This window comes from Microtus oregoni, unplaced genomic scaffold (genome assembly GCF_018167655.1).
Source record: "Microtus oregoni isolate MIOR12 unplaced genomic scaffold, Mior012 000069F_ref0000032, whole genome shotgun sequence".
NCBI lineage: Eukaryota > Metazoa > Chordata > Mammalia > Rodentia > Cricetidae > Microtus > Microtus oregoni.
The window spans coordinates 3,408,440-3,421,362 of NW_024543976.1; the positions used below are offsets into that span (position 1 = coordinate 3,408,440).

General features: G+C 50.0%; 1 protein-coding gene across 3 annotated transcripts in view; it reads left to right on the forward strand.

The window, feature by feature from the left end:
- Afap1l1 (actin filament associated protein 1 like 1) overlaps positions 1–12,923 on the forward strand; it is a 54,437-nt gene that overhangs the window by 25,494 nt on the left and 16,020 nt on the right. For all 3 annotated transcript variants that reach the window (XM_041641405.1, XM_041641406.1, XM_041641407.1), the window contains exons 4-11: positions 426–523; positions 1,541–1,649; positions 4,536–4,634; positions 5,244–5,455; positions 7,202–7,381; positions 9,194–9,286; positions 11,635–11,728; positions 11,954–12,106. In XM_041641405.1, coding sequence (XP_041497339.1) covers positions 426–523; positions 1,541–1,649; positions 4,536–4,634; positions 5,244–5,455; positions 7,202–7,381; positions 9,194–9,286; positions 11,635–11,728; positions 11,954–12,106 — 1,038 coding nt within the window. The remainder of the gene's footprint in view (positions 1–425; positions 524–1,540; positions 1,650–4,535; positions 4,635–5,243; positions 5,456–7,201; positions 7,382–9,193; positions 9,287–11,634; positions 11,729–11,953; positions 12,107–12,923) is intronic.

Sequence of the window (12,923 nt, forward strand, 5' to 3'; positions counted from 1 at the left end):
GGTGCGTGAGCCTGAGAGCAACCAGCTTGGCTTGTCGGGGAGAAGGCACCCTACAGCCATCCTAGAAAGAAAGCGCTGTTTATCTAAGGAGAGATGTATGGTTTAGGAGAGTTTTGAGACGACAATCCCTGTACATCATAGAGACGTAGGAGCCCCATACATATACAGGAGCCCCCCATTCCTCCGTGTCATATTCTCAAAGACCTCCAAAGCACCCCACAAAGATGTTCTACGGTGACTTCTGTCTGGAAGCCAGGCAAGACAGATTAGCACAGCCGACCTACAGAAGAAGGCCAGGGCACACTCTATTCAGCTGCTTGGGCAGGTTGCTAAGGATGGAGGAAGAAGGGCCTGGCTTCACAGGCAGGCCTCCAGATCCCAAGTCCAGCCATCTTTCTCCTCTGCCACCTTGGTTTTCTCTGTAGACTGTGACCTGGGTGACCTTCGGGATATGTCGGATGATGGGGAACAACCCAGCAAGGGAGCCAGCCCTGAGCCAACCAAGAGCCCATCTCTGAGAAGTGTAAGTCCTGGCCCTGACAAACGAGGGAATCTGAGTTTTTCACACCTACAAAGTAAAGGATTTGTTCTAGTGTTCCCAGCCTGGGGACTACAGAGTTAGAGGCAAGCTTTGCTTGTCACACAGACTCTGAGCCTCATCACCTCCATGACAGGTACTAGTTGTTACTTTGCTCTTTACATGCATACGGCAACCAGATGTGTGTGGCGTGCTTGCTGTCCCCATTTTACAGATAAGGCTCAGGGAGAGGGTTAGGTGATGCACCCAGTGTCCCGCAGCGAGTAAAAGAAAGTGCTGAGGGCTGGCGAGATGGCTCAGAGGTTAAGAGCATTGTCTGCTCTTCTAAAGGTCCTGTGTTCAATTCCCAGCAACCACATGGTGGCTCACAACCATCTGTAATGGGGTCTGGTGCCCTCTTCTGGCCTGCAGGCATACACACTGACAGAACATTGTATACATAATAAATATTTTTTTTAAGTGCTGAGCTGAAAAGCTGAGGCTTCCTGACCCCAGATTTCACTGCTCCCTCAATTATATGCCTCGTGTTTACTTGTTCTGTTGTTCCTCGTGTGGTGGCAGAGCTCACACCAATGTCGGAGCACTGTGGGTGTGCCCACTCAAAACACAACAGCCACTCAGGGCAATTTGCAAAACTCTTGGACGTTACAAAGGTGCTCGGACGCTTGCAGAATTTACAGAAGCAGAACAGCACGAATGGGCTCTCTGGTTGCCAGCTCTGAGTCTGGTAGATGTTATTGCTACTCCAGATACAACATGCCACGCTGTAATCCCAGCACGTAGGACGGAGAGATGGGAGCATGGCAGCTCAGGGCCAGCCTGGGCTACATAATGAGACCTCCGCACACAAAAAAACAGCTTAGAGCTTCACGTTCAGACTGCATCCTTGGAACCCTGGCCTCCTGGCAACCAGTCTCTCTCCCTCCCTCCCTCCTCCCACCTGTTCCCCTCTGCCATACTCACAGCTGCCTTACTTCACAGGCCTTATTTGTTCCCCTGCAGACAGCCGACATGCCTCCACCACTGCCCAACAAGCCTCCCCCTGAGGATTACTATGAAGAAGCCTTTCCCCTGGGGCCCGGCAAGTCCCCCGAGTACATCAGCTCACACAGTAAGTTCTGGGCCCCTCATGGCTTACAGAATTCCCTCCTTGAGAAGAAGCAAGATAAGCCACTGCCTGCCCAGCTCTGTTGCCCTTCTCTGGGATGAGCTGCCCTGAGCTTCAGACCATGGGACCAATGGCATGGCCAGGGGCTTGGCTTCTAGTCTCAGTTCTGTGACTTGAGGCGGACCCCTGTCTTCTGAGGATCTCTGCCCTCCATCCTCTAAACAAGGAGGTGATAGCTCCATTCATAAGAGAGTGCAGGACATAAGTGACAGCTGTCAGTCCTGCTTCCCCCTCTCTCGCCCCTTCATCCTGCAGTGTCATGGTTTTCCTTCTGCGTATACATATGGATGATCGTGTTACCAAGTCAGGACATCATAGGATGTGGCCCATGGCCTAAACCAAGCTTCATGGTTCATCCTCCAGCTCCAGGGAGTCACCCAGTGGTATAGGCAGAAATAGGAGAGGCTTGATTTATATATAGTTCAACCACCTTTTTAAAAACTATTAATATTTTATATTTGTTATGATCTACTTTTAGCATAATGCTTGCAAATAGCATATATATAATTTATACATAAATATGTACCAAAGAATTCTGTGCGTGTTCTTTTACTGATGGGATAAATAACCTTAAAAAAATCTCTTAAATTAGCCATTAGTCCTTGTTCTCCCATTGACTTCCCCAGTGGGCAGCAGGTGGCCCTCCCTTTGCATAAGGACCCGATGAGGAGTTGACAGTGTACAGGGAAACTGGCTTTAGAGGCCCAAGCATGTGCAGCTGGGTTTGTAGCTGGTAATGCCGGTGTTCCACTTCCCTGCTGTCCCACAGCACAGCAGAATATTCTCCACCCGCCAAACTGCAAATGAAACAGGTCTGCCCCGTGAGAAACGATAAACTCACGTGTTTATGACCATGTGAATGACCCAGCCATGGAAGAAAACCAAGCACAGAAGGCTCTACGGAACACCGTTTCATTTGTTTGCTTTTTCTAACAGGATATTCTCACTCGTGCGCTGGGTTTTGCAATTTTTCTAGGATGTGCAAGAAACTCGTAACAGGATTTTCCTATGGGAAATGAATAAAAATCCAAGTGGGGCACTGGGCAGAGAGCTCAGTGAGAGCCCTTGTGCAAAATAAATAATAACGAAAGGTAAATGTGATGTGTAATTTGAGAATACTTATTTAAGTCAGTTTGATGTCATTCACTAAAATCCCAGCTACTATGCACCTGAGGCAGGAAGATTGCTTGAGCCCAGGAGTTTGAGGCCCCTTCTCAATAGAAGACAGTGAAGGAGGGAAGGAAGAAAAGGAGGAAAGCAGGAAATAAGTAAATCTGGGTGAAGGGAAAATGTTCTTTTATTCACACTCTTTTGTACTGTTTCTATTTTCCCATGGGCAAAGGTGATAAAATAGAAGATTAGTTGTCTGTCACGCTGTTTTGAAAAGTGTCCATCCCTGGTGTGGCGTGCATTTAGGGTTACACAGCCGCCACTGCTGTCTAGTCCCCAAGCGTTTTCATCACCCCCAAAAGAAACTGGATCATGAAGCAGCCCCTCCTCAGCCACTTCTCCTCCCCGAATGCTCCCAGCCTCTGCCATTTCTGGCAATACGGCTTCGCCTATCCTGGACTTTTCATAGAAAGGGAATCTGACACGTGACCTTTCTAGATTGACATCTTTCACTTAGCGCAGCATTTTCAAGATCTATCCATGTGGGAGTGTGCATCAGAATGGCTGATAACTCTTTTCTAAGGACGTGCCACATCTGGTTCATCTGTCCATCAGCTGATGACATTGACCGTGTTTATACCTTTTGCCTGTGGAGAGGTTGGACCAAGTGATCTGTGGCCCTCTTCAGGCTATGAGTCTCCAGATTCCTATCACAGAGGTGAAGCAGGCAACTTTTCCTATCTGGTTCACTAAGGGCAAAGGAAGAAGGAAGGGACAAGGTACTTGCAGGGACCCAAGTTGCATGTCAAGCGCCCTGGCAGAAAGAGGCTCCCTAACCTTCCCAGAGAGTTTACTTTCTTCATATAGGGTAGAGACGCCCCCTCCTGGGAAGGCTGAAAGGGAAGGCCTCAGGAAGACGATGGACCCAGTCAGGAGAGAGCCTGCCACCAAGCCAGCCAGAGCATCCCTCCTCTCTCACACACAGTGTCCAGCCATGGTGTTCGTTTTGCCCCCACATACCCCACTCCCCCAACTCCTCCGGCCCACCTTGCACACCGTGATGCCAACATGTCAGCCTCAGAGAGGCAAAGGCGGCTCTGAGACTCGCTTGGGAGTGAGCTGAGTATCCCAGTAGCTAGGGACTTCAGCACAGCTTTCCTCAGGAAACAGATGGACAGGACGAACCCAGAGCCAGCACTCTGAAGAACCGTATGATGAGAGCGTGAGCCAGCCTGGCTGAATGAAGGCATCCGGCTCAGTTCTGATCCAGCCTCAGCCACTAGCAATCTCTGTGGGGCCTGCTGCCCTGAGTGTGAAATGAAACCAAGCCTCCTTTCTTGCAGCAGATCCCCTATGCCCTGCAACACCGAGACCAGAGCTATGACAAGGACATTCACACATACTTGGTGCCATTGGGCAATGAGCGAAAACATCTTTGAGCTGGGCCTTGAAGGGTGGAGAGTAATTCTCTGATAAAAACATAAGAAGGCAGAGAGAATAGGATGAACATAGACCTGGAGGTCTGGCAAGGCCCAGCAAAGCAGTTTGTTGTGGCGGGTATGGAGGGTTAAATGAGGATCCACCGCAAACCAGGTACAGAAGTAGAGCCCCCCACTCAGGCTGAGGCTGCCCTGAGTCCCCACTCTCTGTCCCTGGGACTTGCTCAGCCCAGCCCTGGATTCTACCCTACAAGCTCAACTCTTTCGAACACCCCCACAGATGGCTGCAGCCCAGCCCAGTCGATTGTGGGTGGCTACTATGAGGACGCGGACAGCAGCTACCCCAGCACGAGGCTGAACGGAGAGATGAAGAACTCCTGTACGTACCAGGCAGCTGCTCACGCAGCTGTCCTCCCGAAGAACTGGCCCTCAGCATGCATACACCCACAACCCTTACCAGACTGTGATCACTAAACAGGTCCCAAAGCCCTTGCTCTCGGTGGGTTCAGTGGTGGGAAAAGAAAACACACTAGAATGGGGGGAGTCACTTGAGTCTTTCCCTGATCTAATTCTCGATGGCTGATCCTAGCCAAGTTCAGTTTCCTTATGAGTTCCAGGGATTTGGATTGGGAGGGTGGTCTGAAACAATGGCCGTGGGTGGTGATGAGGTCAGGGCAATAACAGAAGTTTACTGAGCACTTACTGGTAGAAGAAGACACTTAGCTAGACATTGTCCATGCCGTGGGGTCCAAGGCACCAGATGAAGCAGCATCTGGTATATATCATGACTACATAGTGGTGAGGAACTCCAAGAAGTGAAATCACCAAGATGCCGTCCCAGAGGCCGCTCCAAAGCGAAGCTTTTGAGTCAGGCCTTTAGTCCATCCTTGTCCTTCCTCTGCCCCCTGTAGCTTGGGCCCAGAGCAGGCTGCCTGCCAGGGTTAGAAGGGGCACGGGGACTGAGGGTCCTTTCCTGCGACACCCACAGACAATGACTCTGACGCCATGAGTAGCTCCTACGAGTCCTACGATGAAGAGGAGGAGGAAGAGAAGGGGCGGCGGCCCAGGCACCAGTGGCCCTCGGAAGAGGCCTCCATACACCTGGTTAGGGACTGCCGGATATGTGCCTTCCTGCTTCGGAAAAAGCGCTTTGGGCAGTGGGCCAAGCAGCTGACTGTCATCAAGGAGGAGCAGCTACTGGTGAGTGCCTCCCTGGAGACCTGTGGTGTGCCTGAGGCTGTGAGTGGTCTCTGCACAGACCCTTGGGGATGGTACATCGAGCTCCAGCACACGCATGCAGAGCAAAAGAATGAGTGGTTCTCCTTCATGATGACTGGGGAGAGCGAGTTCCAGCCAGAGCTACACAGAGAAACCCAGAGTAGGGAAAATGAACATAACTGTGGGAAAAGATAATAGCTAACTCTCTCTCTCTCTCTCTCTCTCTCTCTCTCTCTCTCTCTCTCTCTCTCATGTTTTACTCTGTCTGCAAGCCATGCCATGCTCAACACATGGCTTTGAAACCTTTTCTCACCCTGAGCAGTGAAAACTGACTGCAGGCCAGGGCCAGTCCAAGGCTCATGATAGGTGTGTTTCCAGCTCTCTTTTTTTGGTTTGATTTTTTAAGACAGGCTGTCTCTGTGTAACCGTAGCTGTCCTGGAACTTACTCTGTAGACCAGGCTGGCCTCGAACTCACAGAGACCCACTTGCCTCTGCCTCCTGAGTGCTGGGATTAAAGGTGCACGTCACCACCCAGCTGTGTTTCCACTCCTTCACCTCCCTTTCTGTATTTTGCTCCACTGCCGGCTGCTGCCAGGCCCTCCAGCCCAGAGGATACAGAGTGACCCGAGAAGACAACCAGTCTCAGCCCAACTCCAAAGGGAACCCTTTAATAATTCTCCCGTACAAGCCGGGCAGTGGAAGGGGGTTAGCTGGAATGGAATGAGAGGGTAGCAGAAGGCTGACGATAGTCAAAATCTAGACATGTATGGAAATGTCATTCATAGTGAAACCCATGTTTATGTGCTAAAAACTTAAAAACGGGTAACACAGCTCAGTGGGTAAGGGCATTTGTTACCAAGCCTGATGATCTGAGCTTGACCCCTGAAACCCACGTGGTGGAGGTTGGGAACCAATTCTAGCAAGTTGTCTCTGGCTACTACATATTTACTGTGGCACACATGCCTCCGTCCCCCAGTAATAAATAAATGAAACAATTTTAAAAAGAAAATTCATAGTCTGATTTCTTTTATAACCTAGTTGAAGGCTCTAAATGAAACAGTGGCAAACAGAACTAGATGCTTATAAAAAACATAGGACCGTTACTGGTTTATTCTAGTAACACAGGGGTAGCTTAACATTCAAACTACCCTCCCCCACTCACTGTGTGTGTGTGTGTGTGTGTGTGTGTGTGTGTGTGTGTGTGTGTGTCTTAGGATTGTTTAAAGGGGTGTAGGTTAGGGGTTATTTATACGAGGGTAGACAACTTACCAGTATATACCCCTACTGAAAGAAATGCCTCTCCCTCCCCCAGCCACATTATCTACTTACGATCCCGATCCCCTTTTGTCACATTATTGTCAACGTCTGGTGTCAAGGTTAAGGTTGGCCTTCCTGTGCAAAAGCCTGCCTTCCCAAGGTCAGCACTGGTACCTGCTGGGATCCACTCCTAACATTCTGCCACGCAGCCCTTTCAGCTGGCATCCTCCCAAGCCAACCTATTTGTTCTCTGGTTCTTCAGCCCACATGGTCTTCCTAGTATTGTGCTATAATCTGCCTTTTCCTCATGGACAGCTGTGCTGGAAGATTCCCAGAGACCCCCTCTCCAGCTTCTCGCTGTGAGGCATCGCTCACAGTTGGGCCCGAGGGAGGAATCTACTCATGTGTGAGGGCCTTACCCCTCCCACCCCTACTGCAGGAAGCTCTGACCCCCCTCTCTCCCTGTGCAGTGTTACAAAAGCTCCAAGGACCGGCAGCCGCATCTGAGGCTGGCGCTAGATGCCTGCACTGTCGTCTACGTGCCCAAGGACAGCCGGCACAAGCGACATGAGCTGCGCTTCTCCCAGGGGGCCACAGAGGTGTTGGTGCTGGCTCTGCAGAGCAGGGAGCAGGCAGAGGAGTGGCTAAAGGTATGCACGCACAGGACACACCAGAAGCTGCCACCCCACACCCCCTCTCTTCCTCTCTGTCCCCAAGCATGGGGTTCTAACCTTTGAAGTTACAAACCTTATCTAGGGGACTAGGACTCATATCAAATGGGCCTTGAATATTCACAACAAGCAGGCCTCATGGAGGAGGTCTATACTCTCTGTTTTTTAACGTCCCTATATAGCAACCTACTGTTTGCCCAACCTCCACTCCTGGAATGGTGTGCTTGATGCCTTTGAAACTGAAGGGCCGGCTAGCCCTTCTAATTTAAAAATAGGGGGAGGACAGATCTCCTTCTTGTTTTTAGATGGGAATGTGCATTGTTGTGATAGCCACTGGAGTTCAGCATCTTCTGGTGTCAGAGGGTGCCACCATGTATTAACCACTTCGTACTGTCCAATGTGCCAAAGCCTCATGCATATGACCATTGGAGCTGTTACTGACATTCAAAGGTGAGCAGCTGAGGCACAGAGAACTTAAAAGTGATTGCCAGAGGTCACAGACAGCATCACGTGATTGGGACCAAGATGTGAAGCTAAGCAGGTCTATTCCAAAGTCGGCATGGTGGCAGCGTGATGGCGAGGGAAGACTTTGATGGTGCATGGATTTGAGTTCAAGTGCCAGAGAGCCATGAGATCTTATGCAAATCGCATTACTTGCCCTGTGCCTCAGTTTCCCCATCTGTTAAATGGTTCTTTTAAGGATTCAACAAGAGTTGGCATAGTGCCTGCCAGGCAATAAGTGAGCTGTAGCGTTGGTTGGCTTCTGGTGGTGGTTGTGGTCATGGCTCTATCCTGCCTCCAGTTCTCTCCAGCAGACCCCCGTCCATCTACTCCACTCTCTCCCTGCTCTCCTCTCTTACCTTCCGGTTGGAACATTGAAGCCAGAGTCCTCCTTTTACTTCCTCCTCCCTTCCTTCCGGTGATAACCAGCTCTCCCTGGAATGTCTGGTATTCCCATCCCTACCTTTGTGTCCAGAGGGGAAGGAAGGGAGAGAACTTGTCTTCAGGAGCCTCAAGCTTCAGGGTCCCTGTGAGTCAAACGTAGGAGTCTTGGGCCCAGAGTTCAAAGGGATCTGCCTGGCCGTGCTGGTCCTCTGTACTGGTCCAAGGCTCACCTAGCTGGCAGCCTCGCAGCCTACTTCAGGGTCTGGCTCTGCTGCCTCCTACCAGCGCCTTTACCTCCCTGGTCACATCATCCTCACCTGTATCTTGAGGATCACAGACCGCTGTGGGGATAAATGCTGTTGTCTAGGAGACCATCCGATGGTGCCTTCTTAGCCCTGGCTGTCCCAGAACTCATTCTGTAGACCAGGCTGGCCTCGAACTCGGAGATCTGTCTGCCTCTGCCTGTGTGCTGGAATTAAAAGCATGCGCCACCACGTTCAGCTTAGATGGTGACTTTTTACATTTTATCATCTGCATGCTTATTCCTGGGACCCTGCGTAAGTGAAAGGGCCCCGAATCAATTTCCCATGTCACTGAAAGCAAAAGTCCTAGCTGTCACTTAAGCCCCCTCACCTTTGTGAATCTTCAAGATTCACATCTCTCCTACCCACGGCCTCACTCTCCTCTGCAGAGAGCAGTGTTCTTATAGTAGGGATGTGTGTCGAAAGCCCTTCCAGTCAGGCTCTGATAAATTTGCATTTGTGCAGATGGCCGTTTCAGCCCTACTCTGCCTCCTGGTGGCCCCAATCCATCTTCACAACAGGCTTGCTCCCACAAATCCCAGCCATGCTTCTTTCCCCAGAGCTTTCCCGCACACCTATCCCCAACCCCGTGTTCTCTTCACAGGTTATCCGCGAGGTCAGCCGGCCATGTGGGGGAGCAGAGGGCTTGGAGGCCCCCCGATCTCCAGTCTTCCTGTGTAAGCTGGATCAGGACAAGGTATGTCTGTCTCCAGTTGACTTCTCTGAGTCAGGTAATGGGCACTAAGCACAGGCGCGCGCACACACACACACACACACACACACACACACACACACACACACCTGTGGCATCCTACGAGCTAAGCAGCAGAGTGGCAGGTGCCTGGTGGTCACTTTAGTCTCTGCGACAACATACCTGCCATAAACAGCTAAAGGAGGAATGACTTGTTTTGGTTCAGCCCCAGTCAGCTGGCAACATGCTGTGGGCCTTGGGCGAGGCCAAGCATCACCAGGGTGCTGTGTTGCAATAATAGGAGGAGGTGGGAAACAGGGAGACAGGCGGTGCAGCTCACCTCATAAGAGACAGAAAGCAGACAGGGAGGCAGGAAGGGACCAGATGTGTGTCTTCTCAGGCCAGGCCCTCCAGGGACACCTGGCCTAACGAGTTCCACTGCCTTCAATCAGTTTCAGAGAGCTAAATTTAGCCATGAGTAAATCCACTGAAGGAAGAGAGCCCTTAGGATCCAGTCACTTCTCAGAAGTCCCACTTCTGGGATGCTTGTGTTGGAGACAGGTTTTCGGAAAGGAACACTGTAACCAAGTCCCATAGTAAATAAGGAACAGAGCTAGCATTTGAGCCCACACAGGCTGCCTCTTTGGGACTCTACTACTGCAATAGAGCAGCCTGAACAACCACTGGGCAAATCCAGACCCTCTGCAGAAATCAGTACACTTGCAGTCCAATGGTCAGGCAGGCATGAGTCAAAAACCATCATACTGTATTATATCTGCTACCCTGGGTACAAGCTAAAAGAGACAGTGCCAGGTTCCTGGTGAGTGTCAGGGAGGCATGATCCTGTCTCAGAGGCTCAAGAATATTCCCAAGCAAGTGATGCCTCAGACAAGGATGAAAAGGGCAAAACTAAAATAAAAAAGGTGCTTTAAGTAGCAGGGATGGGCAGTAGAGCCGAGGAGATGTGGAACTGAAAGTGGCCTGCGTGGCATGGTCTAGAGTTGGGGAGCTGTTAGAGCTGGCTTTGGACAGGGACAGGAAATGGACTTGGGAGCCTGGGATGGCTGGAGTGTTAGGGAACATGGATTCCTGTGAAGTGAACTGAAGGAGCCCTGCCCACACTTAGCTTTTACCAGTTAGTCAGACCATAGGAAAGCAGCCCTAGAAGAGGGGTGTGGGCATGCAGGTACACACTATAATACAGCCAGCACTGGAGAGGGGTGTGAATTGCGGGTACACACTATAATACGGCCAGCACTGGAAGAGGGGTGTGAGCGTGCAGGTACACACTATGGTACGGCCAGCACTGGAGAGGGGTGTGGGCGTGCGGGTACACACTATGGTACGGCCTCTTATGCATTGCAGAGGCTCCATAGAGCAACAGTAGGGCAAACCATGCCGTGGAGTTCTCTGCCGTGGTTGAGTGGACCAGGAGAGGGTAACTGATGTACTTAAGGAGGTCATTCTGGTGGAAGAAGAGCTGGGATGTTGTGTTGGTGGGGTCTCTTTCCACGGGGTCACGAGATTGAAGGATCATCACTGAATTCATTACAAACTCATGGTCTTCCTCTCTGTTTCCCACCCTGGTGGAAAAGTTGCTATATGCACACTGTTGCAGAACGAACAGGGCTGTAACTTCAGTTTCAAAACCTACAGACCAAATTCTTCAAATGCTCATCCACTTTCTGCTAGGTGCCTCCCCATTCCCACAGCTAATAGGGAATAGTAGCATTAGGATTTCTTCCATGATTTCTGCTCTACCTCCTTTGTAGCATATGAATTCATTAGTGAATTAACAAAGGTATGGTTATTAATAGACTGGCAACAAAGGTTTTGTGTGTGTGTGTGTGTGTGTGTGTGTGTGTGTGTGTGTTCCTTCATTCTCTTATTCAAGATAGAGCTATAATGGATGTCTACTGATCATTGGGTCTTATCACAACTTCTCTGAAAACATCGTCACCCCTTTTCCTGTATGCTGTCATCTTGGTCCATCCCTTTCTGGAACTTCATCCTGATCAGTTTGCTCAGGGGCTCTTCAGCGTCCAGGGTTGCCTACTCTTGTCCATCCCTGCAGTGCTACTGGATTACATTCACATTCCCTGTCAATGCTTGCCCTTCTCTCTCATTTGCCAAATATAATGCATATTCCAGGATGTTGCTATCAATGCGTTATAATCAGTGCTCCTGCTCTCCCCATAGAGTAACCTGAAGACATGATCATTGCTACCTTCCTGATAATATTGGGGTGGTATCAGATACATGATCGCTGTTGCTTGGAGAGTTGGAAGAAGCCTGGGCTTATAAAGGAGTTCTAAGAATCTCGCTGATGTGAGGCTGTCTGTGTTTTTCCCCAGAGATTGTCCCAAGAGAAACAGAACTCGGACTCTGACAGCTTGGGCATGAATGACAGCAGTTCCACCCTGAGCCGCCGAGAAGCCTGTGAACATGGTAGGAGTCCACTGCCTATGGTGGAGAATGTCAAAGATGGGAGGGACTTTGTCACACTTACAGAGTGGTAGAGCGTGTCCCAGAGACCTGAGTAAGGCCACTGGGCCTTTCGTATGCCGAATTACAGGCTAGTCCCTGTATGCAGCTTGCAAGGGCTGTTGGGAAGAAATGGGTATAAGTGGGACCTTCCCCATCATCCCCTGTGACCCACTCCTGTGCTGCCAGGCAAAGGGAAGAAGAATAGCCTCGCTGAGCTAAAGGGCTCCATGAGCAGGGCTGCAGGCCGGAAGATCACGCGCATCATCAGTTTCTCCAAGAAAAAGGCGCTGGGAGAGGACCTGCAGACATTTTCCAGTGAGAATGAGGTTCCGTGCTGCGGTAAGTCCTGACTCAGAAGAAGGAAGTGCAGGCCCTTGAACCCAGGCCCTGGGGCCGATGCCAGAAAACTCTCAGTACCTCGGCCCTGGCTCATTCCTCTAGACGGCTAGACTCCACTCTGTCAAATCCATGGCATGCATCCCTTCACTCCCATGGGTGAAAGGACGGCCCAGGGAAAGGGAAATTCACTGACCATCGTATCTGGGATTCCTGTGAACTCAATCAAACCACTGTCCACCTGTAGGCTTCAGCTTCCTCTGCTAATGTGAGAGAGGAGAAAATTCACAGCATCTCACGTGCCAGATGTGCTGGCCTTGGTGATACACACCTGTAATTCCAGAACTAGGGAGCTGGAAGCCGCAGGGTCAGGAGTTCAAGGTTATCTGTGTGTCTCCATAGCAAGTTCAAGGTCAGAGGCCTAGACCCTATCTCAAAAACAAACAACAACAAAAGTATATAAGTTTCATTTATATGTTTATGTAGCTTATCTCCTGGCCTTTATAAGCTAGAAAAATAAAATTTACACAAAAACATGGCTGCTGTCTTTGAGCTAGAAGGACCTTAACTCGGTGTAGGAAACTTTGCAGAGACTGGGGTTGCCTGCCGGGAGGGTCAAGCACCTTGAAGAACTGTGGTTTCTGGTTTATCTACATATATATATATATATATATATATATATATATATATATATATATATGTAAGTGTATATAGATTGCAGCCTAGTCTGATGAGGAAATTGGAATTAAAATGTTAAGTACTTTTTAAGATAATACATCTTAGTAAAAAGTGTCTGGCAGAGAAGGCATTGCTTCTTTCA